This window comes from Aotus nancymaae, unplaced genomic scaffold (assembly GCF_030222135.1).
Source record: "Aotus nancymaae isolate 86718 unplaced genomic scaffold, 86718_ANA_hifiasm-v0.15.2.pri h1tg000018l, whole genome shotgun sequence".
NCBI classification, from domain to species: domain Eukaryota; kingdom Metazoa; phylum Chordata; class Mammalia; order Primates; family Aotidae; genus Aotus; species Aotus nancymaae.
The window spans coordinates 4,128,458-4,147,361 of record NW_026988430.1 but is presented as its reverse complement, the minus strand read 5'-3'; the positions used below and the strand labels follow the sequence as shown (position 1 = coordinate 4,147,361).

The window sequence follows — 18,904 nt, the reverse complement described above, 5'->3', positions numbered from 1 at the left end:
ACACAGGCCACCTGCCCCTCTTTCCCCGTCACAGGTCTTCAGGGGTGAGGTGGCTTTTTGGACCTCCCCAGCTGGCAGCATCTCTCTGGCCATTCTGAGGCTACAGGCCACTTGAACCCTGATCTAAAAGGAACACATCTCCCGACTCATGACCACAGAGGGACAAACATTCACTCAACCCACCTTGGACAGGCAAAGGACTCCTCCTTCACATTAGTGACCCTGTTTCAACAAAAACCCATACAGGAGTTTGAGTAACCAGACAACACAGTCCCCTTCCACGGCAACGTCTCTGCACTCAGCTCCTGACAGTCTGGTGAGCTCAGGAAGGGACTCGGGGCCTAGGAACCAGCATTTCACACCTCACATGTGGTCCTGGCCGTGTCCAGAGGTGAAGCTCTAATTCAGCAGTTGTGGCAAAGGTGGCCGGGACCCCCGAGCCACCGCCTGTGCCCACTGGGGCCAGACCTCCCCAGAGCTTCCCCTGCCCCCTATGGGGAGCCCCCCTGACGTGTCTGAACCCTCCTCCTCTGGCCTGCAGAAGGGCGGCTGCCTTCTATGTGGGGTGTGGGAGGCGTCCACAGCATCCTTACCGCACCGGAGCTGGCATGGCTGAGCTTGTCAAAACGGAATTTCAGGTTCGATCTCGGGGAGTTTCTGCTTTTGGCATCTAAGAAAAAGAACGCCCATGAAAGGGGGGTGGAGCTGTACAGGCCACTGGGGCTGCATGTGGGGACTGGCCGGGGGAAGGGGGCCTCCTGCCCCCCACCAGAAGCAGCACTCCAGCTGACCTGTACTGGTCCATAAGAGCCAACTCCTGGATTACAGAAATGTGGGGAGCAGGTTGTTCAACACAGGCCATTTTGTAAAGTTGAATTACATGAGCTTACAATTCAATAAATTATATTCAACAGATGCAATAAATACTTGAAATTCATCACTTCCTAGTTAGTTTTCTGTTTTATGATTATCTATGCTCTTATATCTATTGTATCCACGTGGTAGAAACACCCTAAAGATGGTGGCTACAGTGTATCTTCTTCCCAATTCCACGTTCAAGGATGTCACATCAGTAGCTTGACATCAGCCACAATAGGTATGTTTACACCACAGAAATTGGCACATGCTACAAATCATGGCTTGATTTATTGTTTTGTAGTCTAGACTTAAGGAACTAAAAGAAAAAAAGTGATGTACATTAAACTTCAAAACGTGTGTCTGCAGGCATGACATTGTGAACAGCACAAAAGAAAACTGAGTCAATATCCTTCCAGGGTTTGAAAACTGTCCTAGGATACAGCAAGGGAATTACTCATGTCACACTGATCAATGAAGTTCTCTTAATATGAAATACTCATGGCCGGGTGCAGTGGCTCATGCCTATAATCCCAGCATTTTGAGAGGCCAAGGTGGGTGGATCACCTGAGGTCAGGAGTTCAAGACCAGCATGGCCAACATGGTGAAACCCCATCTCTACTAAAAATACAAAAATTAACCAGGCATGGTAGCACTTGCCTGTAATCCAAGTTACTTGGGAGGTTGAGGCAGGAGAATCGCTTGAACCCGGGAGGCGGAGGTTGCAGTGAGCCAAGATTGTGCCACTGTACTCCAGCCTGGGTGACACAGTGAGACTCCATCTCAAAAAAAAAGAAAAAATATATATATATACACACACACACACACACATATAAAATACATATAAAATACTCACTAACATGGTAATATCAGTCCACATTCATGTCAGAATTACGCATATCCATCACCTGCAGCCTTAAGTTGGCTACAGATGGAAAGGTTAGGCAGATGCCAGTAAAGCATTTTGTGAGAGTCAATCGGACATACGGGATTTATAGTAGAGAACATCATCTATTTGCTGTTTGTACACTGTGTTTCACCTCCATCATATAGTAAGATTCAGTAAGTGGGCGTGTGAGTGGAGGCAGAGCCAGGTATAAACGCTCCACTAGGCCCCACTGGCAGGAGGGCCACTGGAGTTTCTGGCTCTCCTCTGGCCAAGGGTATCGAAAGCTCAGCACAGCCTTCCTGGAAGCTGTTGACTGGTGTGTGGTGCTTAGAATCGAGGCGGTCCACCCAGGGTTGTGACACCTCTTTGTGTCACCTGTCAGTCTTCTTCTGGGCCCCAGGAAGCCCAGGGATAAAATGACCAATGATTAGATATCTGAGGTTATGGAAGGATATACGTCAGGCCCTATCAGGCCACCTCTCTCCCCAGACTCAGCCCAATAGCAGAAAACAGGTTCCCGGATCTCCCCAAGCCCACCCTCATCCTAGGGGAACCAAGCACATCTTTCATGGGGCTGGGGGTTAAATACTGTGCGGAGAAAAGGTGTGTAAGAAGCAGTGTCACTGTGGGGAGCGGGAAGCACCGGCCCAGAGTCCCCAGACCCGTCCAAGGTCACTTCTGCCCCGTGACCTTCGGCAACTCGCAGAGACTCTATCATTCCTTCACTCAAAACCTTCCTTACTTGGATATTTATTTAACACCAAGCGGGAGCCAGGCTTGGTTACAGATTCTTTCATTCATTCCAATATTTAAGTTTTTTTTTTTTTTGAGATTAAGTCTTGTTCTGTCACCCAGGCTGGAGTGCAGTGGCTCAATCTTGGCGCACTGCAACCTCTGTCTCCTGGATTCAAGCAATTCTCCTGCCTCAGCCTCCCGAGTAGCTGGGACTACAGGCGCCTGCCACCACGCCCAGCTAATTTTTTGAATTTTTAGTAGAGATGAGGTTTCACTATCTTGGCCAGGCTGGTCTTGAACTCCTGACCTCGTGATCCACCTGCCTCGGCTTCCCAAAGTGCTGAGATTACAGGTGTGAGCAACTGTGCCCGGCCTTAATTAAAAAAAAAAAAAAAATCCAGGGAATTTGTATTACTACCTCCCTTTACAGATGAGGAAACTGAGACTCAGAGAGGTGGACCTGTCAATCCCACAACTGGGATTCGAACCCAGCTCTGCAGCTGCCCGACTGCAGGGGGCTGAATGAGAGGAGGTATGTGACCTCCTCCACTCACTGAGAAACACGAGGGCAGAGGGCCACTGGTTGTGGAATCACCATCTTCCCTTGATCTCTGACACTGCAGGTTCTCTTTGCAACACCCCTCCGCCGTGTGGACCCCAGGAAGATTTTGGCTTCAGCGACCCTGATGGCCCATTGCCCTTCCTGTGTCTCTATCATTGAGACTAGAGTTTCTCAACCAAATGACATTTGAGGTCGGAGAATTCTTTGGCTAATGTGGTTGCAGGCTGACCTGTACATTGCTCGGCTGCTTCTCTGACCTCTGCCCACTAGATGCCAGTAGCGCCCTTCCTAAATCGTGAAAATAAAAAACGTGTCTAGACATTGCCAGACCTCCATGGGAGAGCAAGACTGCCCCGGCTCGGAGCCGCCAAGTACACTACTGTCTCACTCCCACTCCTTAACGAACGCCGAGGTTACCAGTCCCGTGCCTCTTACAAGCATGAGCACCTTTAATCTTCATACAACTAGCCCTCGGAGGCAGACACTACTATTCCCCTCCCTTCCTTTTCTGCTTGGAGAAACTGAGGCACAGAATGGCTCGGTGACTTGCCCAGTATCATGTCTAGTGAGCAGCAGACCCAAGATTTGGACCCAGGCTCAGAGTCCTGTGCTCTCCATGCTCAGCTGCCCTCACGAGAGCAGGAACCCACAGCACCTGCCCAGCAGTGCCCCCCGCGCAGCCCCCAGGTGCTGGCCCCCCACCCTCTCCCCAGAGCTGGCTCCCCTACTCTGCCCAGCTGCAGGGATCACAGAACCCCAAATCCAGACTCCTGCTCTCTCCGAAGCCCCGCTACTGAGCCCCTACATTTTACCTCCTTGGTACCTCCCGAACCCAGGCGCTCTGCCGCAGCCCGGTTCCCCTCCTGTCTCCTCTCTTCCTTCCTCTCTGTTCCTGCTCCCCACTAACCCATTCTCCACCCAGCAGCTGCAGCAACCAAACTGGTCTTTCTCAACTCCGGACGGTGCTTCCCTACTTAAGAATCTTCAAATACTGAAGCGTCTCCCACAGCAGCTGCCAGCCAGAGAACAAATCCTCACCAGGGTCTTGGGGATGACCTCGGCCTGCCAACGCTCCAGCCTGTTGCTTGGCTCTGTGGACTCCAGCTGCTGTGAACCACGTGCAGGTCCAGAACGCCTGCTCTCTCCTCGCCTCTGGGCCTGGAACCTGCTGTTCCCTCCCCTTGCAGCCCTTCTCCCTCTTGTATTATCAGGACCCCCACCAGGACAGAGGGGCCCCGGAGCGCTGGCAGGTGGGGAGGGCGGCCAGTGGACAGTGCTCAGCTTCCTCGTCACCAATCCTGACTCCCACTATGGGATCTCATCAGGGTCACTACCTATGGGGGTCTGTCCTGCAGATCCTGACCCAGTGACGGATGAATCAAGTGCACTGACACACAGATATCATGCTTTGCCAGTGTGGCTGAGGGTCCCTGTGGCTTACAGGCACCCTGCAGAGTGCCGTAAACAGTTGCAACTGCCGGCCCTCACTAGCTAGAGAGACTTGCACTTATTTAGTAAAGTTTAATTGAGAAAGGCTTGGGTCAACACCACTAGAGTGAAGATTAAAGCACAGATTCCGACGGCCAAAGCAAACACCATTAGTGGATATCTTGGTCAACCTCCCCGAGAGTGCCATCTGGCTCAAAGGTTAGTTTTAAGACCACATGAGTAAACAAGTTAGTTAGGTAAACTCCCCCACATACCGTGGCTATTTGCTTTACTTATTAACTCAATGCAAGGGGGATTTAGGCTGCCTTCAGCTGAAACTCCTACTGAAACTATGAAAAAACCTTTAGGCCTTCCAAAAGGGTTTGAGACTATATTCTGTAACTTTCTCTACTATTTTTCCCTTATTATTTTTGCCACCACCCTGAGTGAATTCCCACAGGGTCTCCTGCAAGGCTTTCACCACTCTGTGCCTCAGTTTCACACTCTCCGTGTAGGGAGGTTAGGAACTTAGGCTGTGAAGGCCAATGAACAGATGGAGAGAGCTCGCAGAGAGGGAGCCTCACAGCGGGGAGAAGGGCTGAAGACTGGACGGTTTGGTGTGGCTGTGGCCAACCATGGACAGGGCACGGCCTGCCCTCCCGGTAATGTCACATGCACCGCCGATGCCACTGACCTGTGGGACTCCGGCTCATGATGATTGGAGTGGCAGCTGCACCCAGGCTGGGGCTCTCGCTGCTCGGGGACGGGCTGTAGACAAACACCTCCTGCTTGAAGGGTGACGTTGTGGATGGCTGGCTGCTCTGAGGAGAGAGGCTGGGTGAGCGAGGTCAGCCCACCCTTGGTAGCCACATTACACAGGCCTGAGATAGCACCCACAAGCCCAGGACGGCCACTGCCTCCCACTCCCCACCTGCTCTTTTCTTTCTTGCTGACTTCAACCCTGGTTCTAAGCTTTCCTGCTCCAAGAAGGACCTTTGACCCAACCTCCTGGGCCGGCATTAGCCACTTAGCACTCCAGCCAGGAGCCCCAAGGCAGGGACACCGTCAGGTCTGGCCCCTGCCCTCTGCTGCTGCTGCCATGTCACTCTGAGAGAGATCCCCTCACCCACGGCGCCCAGGGCATGTTGATGGCCGACGAGCCCACCTCTAGTTTCCATTCTTCCCCTTTCCTCTGCAAAGACTGGAGTAGGCTCGATCCACAGTGCCATTCTAATGCAAGGAGGGTGGCTGGCCAGCGCCCAGAGTGCCTGCCCAAGGGTAGACGGGCACACCTACCCCACTGTCGCCCTCCTCCATGGCCTCGCCCTCCCCGGCGGTGCTGCTCACACTGCTGGTGCTGGAGGAGGAGCGGGAGATGGCGCGGCCATTCTCCTTCAACTTCATAAAGGGCCTGCAGGGAACAGGAAGCAAAGCCGGCCCTGGTGGCACGTGAGAGCCCTCCACCCCTGGGTTCTCCCAGGATCGGACAGGGCAGCCCCCGTGGAGATCTGAGCCTGTCCTCTGGCAGCTGCCTACGCCCCCACCCATCAGCCTTTGTGTTCTGGAGAGTTCCAGAGGCAGGAGACGGTCACTCTCAACCAGCCAAGAGGCAGAGAGTGTGTTCCAGGGCTCCGTGGCCAAAGCCAGTCTTTCCCTCACCCTCACTCTCTTACTTCTCCTTGTTGGGGCAGATTTCCGGAGAGCTGGGATTGGATGAGGTCTCAGACTTTATCTCCTGAGAGGAGTGTCCGCCGTCCGGTGTCTTGGGCGTGCTGGATGCGCTGTCACTGAGGGAACAGAAAAGCCGGTGACCAGCATTGTAGGGGGCTGTGGGGTCAAACGACCCACCAAGCATCACTGCCAAGACGTCCTTTCCCACCTGAGCCCCCCCAGAGATGGCAGCACATGGCAGGGTTTCCTGATCCCTACTATAGGGGCTACTCTAGGTTCATGGTCAAGTCCAGAGCTGCCAAGCTGGGGTCCTGGCTTGATGGCCTCTAGCCCAGATCTCTCTCACCCATGCTGTGGCCTCACACATGTGGGGAATGCAGCAGGAAATATGGCGGAGTCTGTGACATCTGCCCCCACTGCAGGAACCACCCAAGACACATGGACTCCAGGGAGGTCCCAGGAGGCTGCCCTTCATACAGACGAGAATACGCTCCTGGATCCACATGAGGAGGCTGCCCTGGGAGCTGGGAAGCAAGGGTACTCTCAGCCAAGAGTTTCCTTCTCCTACAGTCTAACAAAGACCATGGACAGTGCCCACAGTGCCTGCTGTGTGGGACAGGGTGGCCGTGTCCTCAATGCACTTTTTTTTGAGATGGAGTCTCATTCTATCACTCAGGCTGGAATGCAGTGGCATGATCTTGGCTCACTGCAATCTCTGCCTCCCAGGTTCAAGCAATTCTCCTGCTTCAGCCTCCCGAGTAGCTGGAATTACACGCATGTGCCACCACGCCTGGCTAATTTTTGTATTTTTAGTAGAGACAGGGTTTCACCATGTTGGTCAGGCTGGTCTTGAACTCCCGACTTCAAGTGACCTGCCTACCTCAGCCTCCCAGAGTTCTGAGATTACAGGCGTTATGAGCCACTGCACCTGCCATCAATGCACTTTTTAAACAATAGTATTGTTGAAACAGAATCTACGTACCACAGAACTCACCTATTTAAAGTATACAGTGCAATGGCTTTTAGTATATTCAGAGTTGTGCAACTATCACCACCATCTGATTTTAGAACACGTTTGGCCCCTAAAGGAAACCCTGGAGCCATCTGTAATCACTTCCTATTCCTCTCCCCACAACTCCCACCCGATTCCTAAGCCATCACTGTAGACTGGCCTCTTCCGGACAGTCATGTAAACAGAACCATATAATATGGCATTTTTGTCTGGCTTCTTAAACTTAATGCTTCCAAGGTTCACCTATGCGCCAATGTTGTAGCTTGTATCCGCACTTTATTGCTTTTTATTCTAATAATAATCTATTTTATGGCTAGATCGCATTTTGTTTATCCATCCACCAGATGATGGACATTTGGATTCTTTCCAGTTTGGGCTAGGATGAGTAATGCTGCCATGAACATCTGTGTATTAGCTGTACTGGTAGACTTGGTTTTTCATGGTCCACTGTTCTCACTCTCTTGGGTATAAACACATAGGAGTAGATTTGCTTGGTCATATGGTAACTCTATGTTTAACCTTCTAAGGAACTGCCAGACTGTTCCAAAGTAGTTGCACTATGTTACACTTCCACCAGCAATGAGCAAGCGTTCCCATTTCTCCATATCCTCTCTGACATCTGTTATTATTTGTCTTTTTGATTAAAGCCATGCTAGAGGTGTGAAGTGTCTCAATGCACTTTTGATGAGGTTGCTAATAACCTCCTGTCAACCTGTGCAGGGTTTGGGTCACCGTGCCAGATATCACTGCGTGTCTGACACAGATATCCTCCCTTCCTGGAATTTCTCCTCCTCTGGCTTTAGAGATTCTATCTCCTCCTTCTCTCCTCTCATCTTTCCTTCCCAGTCAGCTTCACCAGCTTCCCTTCTCCACCTACCCTTAAACGTGGTGCTCTATTACGCCACCATTAACCACTACCTCTACCCTATTGATTCCCAACTCTCCTTCTCTAGTCAAGGCCTCTCATACAACGTGGAATACTATGCAGCCACAAAAAAGAATGAGTTCATGTCCTTTGCAAGGACATGGATGAAGCTGGAACCATCATCCTCAGCAGACTAACACAGGAACAGAAAACCAAACACCGCATGGTCTCACTCATAAGTGGGAGCTGAACAGTGAGAACACATGGACACAGGGAAGGGAGCATCACACACCGGGGCCTGTTGGGGGATTGGGGACAAGGGGAGGGAGAGAGCGTTAGGAGAAATACCTAATGCATGCGAGGCTTAAAACCTAGATGACGGGTTGCTGGGTGCAGCAAATCACCATGGCACATGTATTTCTATGTAACAAACCTGCACATTCTGCACAGAACTTAAAGTATATAAAAATAGATAAAATAAAATAAAAACCTACAACTCTGACCACTCCCTGAACATCTCTACTGATGGTTCACAAAAACTCCCATGCACAGGTTCCAAACGGAGCTTTTCATCCTTCTCCATAACTCTGCCTCTTGTCCTGCAAGCCCTACTTCAGAACATGGTGCCACCGCCCAGGACTATAGGCAGACAACTTGGGAATTCGGAAGTCAACCAAATCCCCTTTCCCTTACTAGACTGTGCCTCCCTGTCCTTTACTAGACTGTGAGCTTCTGGAGGACAGGCTTGCATGTTTTTGCAGCACTTGTCTGAGCACTCAGCACTGTACCCAGCACATGGCACTCAAGAAATGCTGCTTGCTGAAATAAAGAACAAATGGGCTCACTAACTAAAGAATCAGAAAGACATCAAAACCATACAAGGATACAACAAAGAGAGTGTTACAAGCCAATATTCCTGATAAACACAGATGCAAAAATCTCAGCAAAATATTATCAAACAGAATTCAGCAATGCATCAAAAAGATCATTCACCATGATCAAGTGGGATTTGTTCCAGGGATGCAAGGATGGTTCAACATCCACAAATCAACAAACGTGATACATCACATTAATAATACAGAACAAAATCCACATGATCATTTCATTTTTTTTTTTTTTTTTTTTTTAGGACCCCACAAACAGGCTGGTGGGCTGAAACCTGAGGATGGGGCTGGGGCAGGGGGGTGTCTACTATTCTCATGCAAGAATTTTTTTTTTTTTTTTTTTTGAAAGAAAGAAAGAAAGAAAAAGAAAAAGAATAAAGAAGAGGAGGAAAAAGGAAAAGAAAGAGAGAGAGAGAATAGGAGTATTGCTTTCTTGCCCAGGCTAGAAGGCAGTTTAGTAATGGGTATTGAAAACCTCTTTTATACCAATAATTATACTTGATGTAAACAGGAAGGAATAAGGGAAGAAAATAACAAACGAGCGGCCAACCAATATTTCATTTAAACCTATGAAATGCTATGCGATTACTGAGGAGTGATTTACTTCCAATTATGTAGTCACTTATGGAATAGGTGTGAGGTGGTAATGTATGTTTTATGTATTTGAAGTGGAGAGTTCTATAAATGTTTATTAAGTTTACTTGTTCCAGGTCTGAGTTCAAGTCCTGGATGTCCTTGTTAATTTTCTGTCTCCTTGATCTATAAAATCGTTAGCTCTTCTTGTTACGTTGATCCTTTTGCCATTATGTAATGTCCTTCTTTGCCTCTTTTGCTCTTTGTTGCTTTAAAGTCTACTTTATCAGAGGCGAGAATTGCCATCTCCTGCTTTTTATTTATTTGTTTATTTTTACTCTCTGATTGGTTAATAAATCTTCCTCCTTCTCTTTGTTTTGAGTCTTTGTGTATTGTTGCATGTGAGATGGGTCTGGATGCAGCATACCTATGGGTTTTGGCTTTTTATCCGATTAGAATATATATAACTTTAATACTGGCATTTGATGCTAGCTGGCTGTTTTGCCCATTAGTTAGTGTAAATTTTTCGTTGTGTTAATGTTCTTTTCTTTTTGATATATTTTTGGAAAGGCTGATATTGGTTGTTCCTTTATATGTATAGTGCTTCTTTCAGAAGCTCTTGTAAAGCAGGCCTGGTGGTGGTGAACTCTCTAAGTACTTGTTTGTTCGCAAAGGATTTAATTTTTCCTTCGATTATAAAGCTTAGTTTGGCTGGATAGGAAATTCTAGGTTGAAAGTTCTTTTCTTTAAGGATGTTAAATATTGGTCCCCACTCTTTTCTGGCGTGTAGGGTTTCTGCTGAGAGATCTGCTGTGAGTCTGATAGGTTTCCCTTTATGGGTAACCTGATCTTTCTCTCTGGCTGCGCTTAGTATTTTCTCCTTCATTTCAACCCTAATAAATCTGGCAATTATGTGCCTTGGGGTTGGTCTTCTTGAAGAATATCTTTGTGGTGTTCTCTGTATTACCTGGAGTTGAATATTACCCTGCCTTGCCAGGTTGGGAAAATTTTCCTGAATGATATCCTGAAGAGTATTTTCCAACTTGGATTCATTCTCTTCATCACATTCAGGTACACCTATCAAACGTAAATTAGGTCTTTTCACATAGTCCCATATTTCCTGGAGACTTTGCTCATTCCTTTTCATCCTTTCTTCTCCAATCTTGTCTTCTCGTTTCATTTCACTGAGCTGGTTCTCAACTTCTGATATCCTTTCTTCTACTTGATCAATTCGACTATTTAAACTTGTGCATACTTCGCGAACTTCTCGTGTTGTGTTTTTCAGCTCCATCAATTCACTTATATTCCTCTCTAAATTGTCCATTCTCGTTAACATTTCGTCAAACCTTTTTTCAAGGTTCTTGGTTTCTTTGCATTGGGTTAGAACAAGTTCTTTTAATTCACAGAAGTTTCTTATCACCCACGTTTTGAAACCTGCTTCTGTTATTGGAACACACTCGTAATCTATTAAGCCTTGTTCCGTTACTGATGAGGAATTGCGATCCCAGCGCCGAAATCTGAGCAAACCACTGCACCGGCCAAAACAGCAGTGTTAAGATTGATGGTGCTTTTCTGCCCAGGAATCTCCGGACTCTGCACCAAAAACTGGCGCGCTAAGGCACCAGCAAAACCGCCACGCCGGCCACAAGAGTCGCCCTGGCGACACGTGGAGCTCCTCTGCTGGGAATCTCCTGGTCCGTGAGCAACAAATATTCGTCTGAAAGTGTGGCGTCCTCTCGTTCTCTGCACTTTCACTGGGAACTACGAGCCCGAGCTGCTAGTGATCAGCCATCTTGGATCTCTCTCCCGATCATTTCATTTCAACAAAGGTGCTGAGAATATACATTGGGAAAGGGCAGTCTCTTCAGTAAGTGGTGCTGGTAAAACTAGATAACCATATGCAAAAGATTAAAACCAGACCCTTCTCTCTCACCATACATAAAAATCAAATCAAAATGGATTAAATCTAAGGCATGAAACAAAGAAACTCCTAGAAGAAAACACTGGGGAAATGCTTCAGGATGTTGGTCTGTCTGGGCAAAAGCTTTTTAGGTAAGACCTCAAAAGCACGGACAATAAAATCAAAAATAGACAAATGGGATTACAACAAGTTGAAAAGCTTCTGCACAGCAAAGGAAACCATCAACCAAGAGCCAATCTGAAGAATAGGAGGAAATATTTGCAAACTATCCATCCAACGAAGATTAATAACCTGAATATATCATGAGGAACTCAGAAAAAATCAACAGCAAAAACACAAACAACACGATTTTTTAAAGGGCAAGAAACATGAATAGATATTTCTCAAAAGACATACAGATAGCCAACAGGTAAATCAAAAAACATTCAACATCACTAATTATCAAGGAGATGTAAATGTGAGTATTTTTTCATGGACAGCTGTTTTCAACTCTCATGGGAAGACACCTAGGAGTGGAATTGTTGGTTACACAGTAACTGTACGTTTAACCTTCTAAGGAACCGTCAAGACTGTTTTCCGAAGCAGTTGCACTATTTTACATTCCTACCAGCAATGAACAAGGGTTCCCATTTCTCCACATCCTCTCTGACATCTGCCCCCACTGCAGGAACCAGAATGAGATATCATCTCACCGCAGTTAAAATGGCTTTTATCAAAAAGACAGGAAATCACGAATGCTGGTGAGGATGCAGAGAAAGGGAAATGCTCGTACAGTGATTGGCACAGCCTCTATGGAAGACAGTATGGAGGGGCCTCAAAGCACTAAAAACGGAGCTACCGTGTGACCCAGCAATCCCACTGCAGGGTAACTATATCCAAAAGAAAGGAAATCAGTAGGTGGAAGAGATATTTACACTCCCATGTTTGTTGCAGCTCTACTCACAATACCCAAGGTACAGAATCACCCTCAGTGTCCATCAGCAGATAAGGGGATGAGGAAAATGTTGTGGACATACAGAACAGATGTTATTCAGCCATAGAAAAAGAATGCAATCCTGTCATTTGCAGCAACATGAGTGGAACTGGAGGTCATTATGTTAGGTGAAAGCCAGACACGTAAAGATAAATATCATGGCCGGGCGTGGTGGCTCACACCTGTAATCCCAGCACTTTGGGAGGCCAAGGTGCGTGGATCACTTGATATCAGGAATTCGAGACCAGCCTAGCCAACATGGTGAAACCCCGTCTCTACTAAAAATACAAAAATTAGCCAGATGTGGTGGTGCACACCCGTAGTCCCAGCTACTCAAGGAGACTGAGACAGGAGAATTGCTTGAACTCAGAAGGCAGAAGTTGCAGTGAGCTGAGATTGCACCACTGCACTGTAGCCTGGGTGACAGAGCAAGACTCTGTCTCAAAAAAAAAAAAAAAAGACAAATATCGCATGTTCTCACTCATTTGTGGGAGCTGAAAAAGTGAATCTTGTGGAGATAGAGAGTTGGCTGGTATCACCAGAGGCTGGGAAGGGGTGGGAGGGCAGCATGAACAGAAGTTGGTTAATGGGTACAAAAATACAGTCAGTCAGAAATACAATCTAGTGTTCAATAGTATAATACAGTGACCACAGTTGATAGTAATGTTTTTCATAGTTCAAAAGAGCTAGAAAAGAGCTGGAATGTTCCTGACACAAAAGATAAATGTTTGAGGTGATAGATAGTTCCATTACCTTGATTTGATCATTATGCATTTTATCAAAATATCACATGCACCCCCAAAAAATGTGCAAGTACTATGTGTTCAGTTTTTTAAAGAATCAGAACAGGTTAAATGTAATATATGAGTTGCTTAAAAAGAAGAAAGCACAGAACCTTTTAGAAGTCCAAAGGAAGGTGCAAGGAACTCTGCCTGGCAGAATCAGGGAAGGCTCCCACAAGACAGGCCATTGGAGTGAGCAATGAAAAAGGAGGCAAAGGAACAAGAACCCAGCAATGACTCTAGCCCGGGTCAAAATGCTGCAAGAGTAACTCTGGAAAGCCCCATGTTGAGACTGGCCCCGTCAGCCTCTGGATAAAGAGCTAAGTGAGTGACAGGTCAGGCAGGTGCCTGAAGTCAGGGCCATCTGGGCAAAGCTCCTCGCCCAAGGTTGGGCACTAAACACTGTACAGTGGAGAGGGTTGACAGACCCCATGATTCAGGCTGGAGCAGGGGTTTCCCAACAGTTACCATCGTGCCCGGCTGTCCCCCTGGCCTTCTGAGCCCGTGTGCAGGCGGGGGAAGAGCCCCGACCGCCGCTTGATGGGACTCCGTGACTGGTTCTTCGCCGTTGCCGCCACCACTGGAGGCTGCCGATGAAATCGCCAAAATGAGTGCTCCTGGCCCGAACACCGATCTATCCCTTCATCCCCCTCCCTGGTCTACAAATGGCTCCTGCTCTGGAAGAGACCCCAGAAAATAGCAGGACAGCTAGGAAGGTTGAGATCTATATAATCGGAGCTGAGACCTCAAGACTCAGGCCAGTGACAGCCTCTTTCCCTGTGTGAAGCCAAACCTCGTGGCCCCAGGTAGTGATCCACCAAAGACCACAACTGGCAAGCCCCGTGGCTCCCGCCTGTCATCCCAGCACTTTGGGAGGCTGAGGCGAGTGGATCACAAGGTCAGGAGTTTGAGGCCAGCCTAGCTAACATGGCGAAACCCTGTCTCTACTAAAAATACAAAAATTAACTGGGTGTGGTAGCAGGTGCCTGTGATCCCAGCTACTCAGGAGGCTGAGGCAGGAGAATCAATTGAACCCAGGAGGCAGAGGTTGCAGTGAGCTGAGATCGCACCATTGCACTCCAGCCTGGGCAAAAAAAGACCCTGTCGCAAAAAAAAAAAAAAAAAAAAAATCACAACTTTGGAGGAACACGGGGTGAGGGAGCCCTGGACACTAAGAAGGTCAGAACAATTCAGGGGGATACAGACCAAGAGGCACAGAGCCAGGGAAACCCCGGAGGGACCTGGTTCAACCTCTCATTTTACCGGTGAGGAGGCTGAAGACCAAAGAGTGAGATTGTGACAAGGTCATCCAGCAAATCACTGGCAGGTGAGGCCTCCTGACTCTCCTTCATTCCTCACAACAAAAGGGGCCCAGCAGGTGTCACAGTAATGAGACTGAGAGTGAGGCCGGGTCCACAGGCACTGGCAGGTGGCCGGGGTCAGCCAGATGGCTTCTGCTCTAGACAGTTTCCCCCGGCCTCACAGCGGACAACGCATGGTGGGACCTTGAGGAAGGCAGACAGGAGCCCGGAACCAATCTTCAGAGGCCACCAAGCCTCCAACCCAGGCCCCAGCTCCTGCCACATACATGCTATGCAACCTCAGGAGAGTGGTAAAACCCGGCGCGAGTCTCCCGAGTCTCCTGATACACAGCATGGAGGTAGGGCCCTGCTCTGCTCACTCCACGCACCCTCAGGGGTAACAGCATAATAGCTGGGAAAATATTTGCTCAATTAAATTAATTATGCAAGGCCATTTATAATACTCATAATTAGTACCATGGTGAGTAGGTTCTGCTATTTTGAAGAAAAAGAAGAAAGGAAAATCCCAGTCTATACAAATCCAAAGCCACTTGGCTTTAGTTAGTTTGTTTTTGAGACAGGGTCTCGCTCTGACACCCAGGCTGGAGCGCAGTGGCCCAATCACAGCTCATTAGAGCCTCCACCTCCCTAGGTAGAGGTGATCCTCCCACCTCAGCCTCCCAAGTTGCAAAGACTACAGGTGTGTGACACCATGCTCAGCTAATTTTTGTGTTGTTTTGTAGATACAGGGTCTCGCTTTGTTGCCCAGGCTGGTCTCGAATTTCTGGACTCAAGGGATCCACTCTCCTCGGCCTCCAAAAGTACCGGGATTTCAGGTGTGAGCCACCGCACCCGGCCCACTTTGCTTTATAAAAGACCCAACTACGTGATCCCCTCCAACCCCCCAGCCCCTGGTGCAAGTCCACTGGGCTCAAACTCACAGGCCTGCAGGACCCTCTTTCCTTGGGAACTGTGCACAAGGTGATGAAGAGCATAGACTTTGGATCCAGTAGATTTGCACTGAAATCCCAGCTCTTCAGCTGAGCTGAGTGGCTTCTAGTAAGTTACTTAACCCCACTGGGCCTCCTTTTCCCCAAATGGGAACAGAAGGACACACCAGCACCTGCCTCGGACAGCTGTTATGGGAAGCAGCTGAGATCGCGTCCACGGGTCACTTAGCTCAGTGCCTGGTGCACAGTAAGCTGAGGCAGCTACTGCTGGCACCAGTAATAACAAAGCAAGGACACCCCCTCACAGTCACAGGTCCCAAGGCCCTGTGCAGCGAAACACACCTCAAGACCATTTTGCAGGGCTGGCCCTGAGGAGGAGTCTAGCTATCAAGGAAACTCAGCACATAGGACAGGAGGTCTTCTCAGGCCATCGCGGCCAACCCCAGGTGCTGTCTAGGATGGAGGCACCAAAGGACCATTTTCAGAGGTCAGGGCCCAAAGTCACCCCTTAGCAGCCTCAGTTTCCCTCCATCATCCAGCTTGCCCTGATGGAGTTGCTTGGCCAAGCCTGAGTGGGGGCACCCTTCCTCCATAGGTCTCAGGGGACCTCCCTGGGACCCACCTGCTGCCCCAGGGCCACTCACCGAGAAGGTGGTCTTGGTGACCTCCATGCTGTTGTGAGAGATGCCGCCGCTGAGGCTGCCAGGGATGCCTCCGCCGTGCGACTTCTTCTGGCCACCCACCACAGTCTCCATGGAGTGGCTGCGCACGCGGATGGCCCTCTACGGAGAGAACGAGGGCCTGGGAATCAGCATCTGGGCTCTCTGGATGACCCTGCCCTCTTCCTGGGGTCTGTAGACACAGCTGTCAGCATGTGTGTGCACACGCGTGTACACACACACACACACACCCACATACACACACGGTCACAGAGGCCCATACTACAGCTACTCCAGCTTACAGAGGATGTTCCCACATTCTGCCCCACACTCTGGGCCTGGCTAGAGGCAAGGCACAGCCCGGGCTGGAGGGAATCTGAGGGGTCAGTGCCCCAGCTCCCCTGCAGGGTGGACAAAGGTTATCTTCATCTTACAGGTCAGGAAAATGAGGCTTGGAGCTCAACCAACCTGTACGACACTGGCCTAGCTCCCAGCCCCTCTAAGCTACAGCTTCCTCATCTGTCAAGTGGGAATTCTGTGTTTCACGCAGGATCGTGGTGGGGATTCAGCACACCCAGGTGCCTGACCACAAGCTGACTCTTTTCCAGAAAACTGAGCCTCCATCTATAATATGCACTGGATTATATCCCAAAGTGTGATTGGTGCAACTTGGAACATGCTAGCCGTTGGTGAAAGCGCGTGAGGGTCTCTTACTCATCTGTGCATCGAGCCAGGCACTGAGCCACCCCTCCCACTCGCAGGGGCGTCAGGCACGCCTTCGTTATGGCCCACGGTTTGATGCAGCCACCAGAAGAGGAGAGGCACCTCAGCCTGGCAGAAGTGCAGGGTCTCGGGGGGCCCGGAGCTGCTCAAGCCACCCAGGAGCAAGGCCACATTGGCAAATGGTGAAGTCCCCAGGAGAGGGCCACCAGGGCGGTCAGGGCTTTGTCAAAGTGCGTGTGAGAGTGAGAAGAGCAGCTAAAAAACAAGATTATGGAGCCACGGAAGGGGTGGACCCGGGAAGTGACAACACCCTCAGACTGCTCTGGATGGGAAGGGGAGTGTTACAGTGGAGCAGAGCTCAGCGTGACCTCAGGGAGGATTTCCTCACAAGGAAGTCCTAGGGGCTTCTGGCTGCCCCCTGGATGAAGCTCTCTCTGGCTCCAAAGGCCCTCAAAGATGATGTCAGAATTCTAGGGAGAGAAGGTTCTCTAAAGTAACCCCTAAACTAGTCATTCAACCAGTCACTCGATCTGACCGGGCGGCAATGAAACTTAGAAGCACGGAGGCTTTAGCGTTTCACCGCCAGGACTTGTATCTGGGCTCTCTACTCCAGCACCCACTGGCTGAGTATGCCCGGTTAGGTTACCGAGCTTCTCTGAGACTTACCAGGGAAAGAGATGTGGGTGTCTACACCAGGGGGTTGTTGTGAAAATACACACAAAGCTCTGAGGAGAGTGCCCAGCACATCGCAACTATCCAGTACGTGTGGCTTCTCTTCCTGGTAATAACAAGCACACAGGCACGGTGCCTCATGCCTGTAATCCCAGCACTTGGGAAGCCGAGGCGGGCAGATCACCTGAGGTCAGGAGTTTGAGACCAGCCTGGCCAACATGGTGACACCCCCATCTCTACTAAAAAACACAAAAATTAGCTGGGCATGGTGGTATGTGCCTGTAGTCCCAGCTACTCGGGAAGCTGAGGCAGGAGAATCGCTTGAACCTGGGAGGCGGAGGTTGTGGTGAGCCCAGATTGCACCACTGCACTCCAGCCTGGGCAACAGAATGAGAATCTATCTTTAAAAAAAAAACAAAAAACTCAGCATCTTTAAATTCTCTTGGTGCCCTTGTGTGTTGCCACCGCCATCATCAATGACATTTCAAACTAATCATGGACCTTCTGATACACAGTCAGATGCCACACCATGACACTGCAGTCAACAGCAGACCATACATACGACACAGGTCCTATTCAGATTCTAACACTGTATTTTTACTGTACCACTTTTCTGTATTTAGATGTCCAGATACACAAATGCCTGTCTTTATGTTACAAATGCCTACAATATTCACGCAGGAACCTGCAGCACAGGGCAGTAGCCTGGCGGCCACCGGCTCTGTACCAATGTGTGTAGCAGGCTAGACCATCCAGGTCTGTGTACACCCTGCTGTTCACATAACGACCAAACACCAAGGATGCATTTCTCAGAACATATTCCCGTCGCCGGGCAACACGTGATTGTATTCCTCCCTGTCTCTTTCCCAGAAAGGAATCCACGTGGGATAGAATCACTCCTGTGTAACAGTATCTGGGCTAATGAGCCTCGCATACACGCTTTTGAATTTCTACAATTCTGAGATGCAGAGAGGACAGGCATTGGACAGAAAAGGTTTTGAAAGGCCACACAGCACTTAAGAGATGGACCCAGGATCCAAACACAGGACCCTGGGCTCCAGATCAAAGGGTCCCTGTATACTAAAAAACGGTCCAGACTGAAAACACAATTCAACTGGGGGATGACCTAAGGATGACTAGAAACCAAGAATTTTCAATGCCCCCACAAAAAAAAAAAAAAAATCTCAGAGGTAGCCAGGCACAGTGGCTCACACCTATAATCCCAGCACTTTGGGAGACCAAGACGGGCAGATCACCTGAGGTCAGGAGTTCGAGACCAGCCTGGCCAACATGGAGAAACCCTGTCTCTACTAAAAATACAAAATTAGCTGGGCATGGTAGTGCATGGTTGTAATTCCAGCTACTCAGGAGGCTGAGGCAGGAGAATCGCTTGAACCCAGGACGCAGAGGTTGCAGTGAGCCAAGATCGTGCTATTGCACTCCAGCCCG

General features: G+C 49.2%; 1 protein-coding gene across 16 annotated transcripts in view; it reads right to left on the bottom strand.

The window, feature by feature from the left end:
• RAP1GAP2 (RAP1 GTPase activating protein 2) overlaps positions 1 to 18,904 on the bottom strand; it is a 257,076-nt gene that overhangs the window by 4,979 nt on the left and 233,193 nt on the right. For 6 of the 16 annotated variants that reach the window (XM_064378127.1, XM_064378134.1, XM_064378128.1 and 3 more), the window contains 6 exons: positions 16,046 to 16,183; positions 13,619 to 13,737; positions 6,143 to 6,256; positions 5,766 to 5,880; positions 5,164 to 5,290; positions 240 to 670 (listed from right to left, as the gene is read on the bottom strand). In XM_064378127.1, coding sequence (XP_064234197.1) covers positions 492 to 670; positions 5,164 to 5,290; positions 5,766 to 5,880; positions 6,143 to 6,256; positions 13,619 to 13,737; positions 16,046 to 16,183 — 792 coding nt within the window. In that variant the 3' untranslated portion in view covers positions 240 to 491. The other 10 variants (XM_064378120.1, XM_064378119.1, XM_064378123.1 and 7 more) reach the window with 6 other exon arrangements.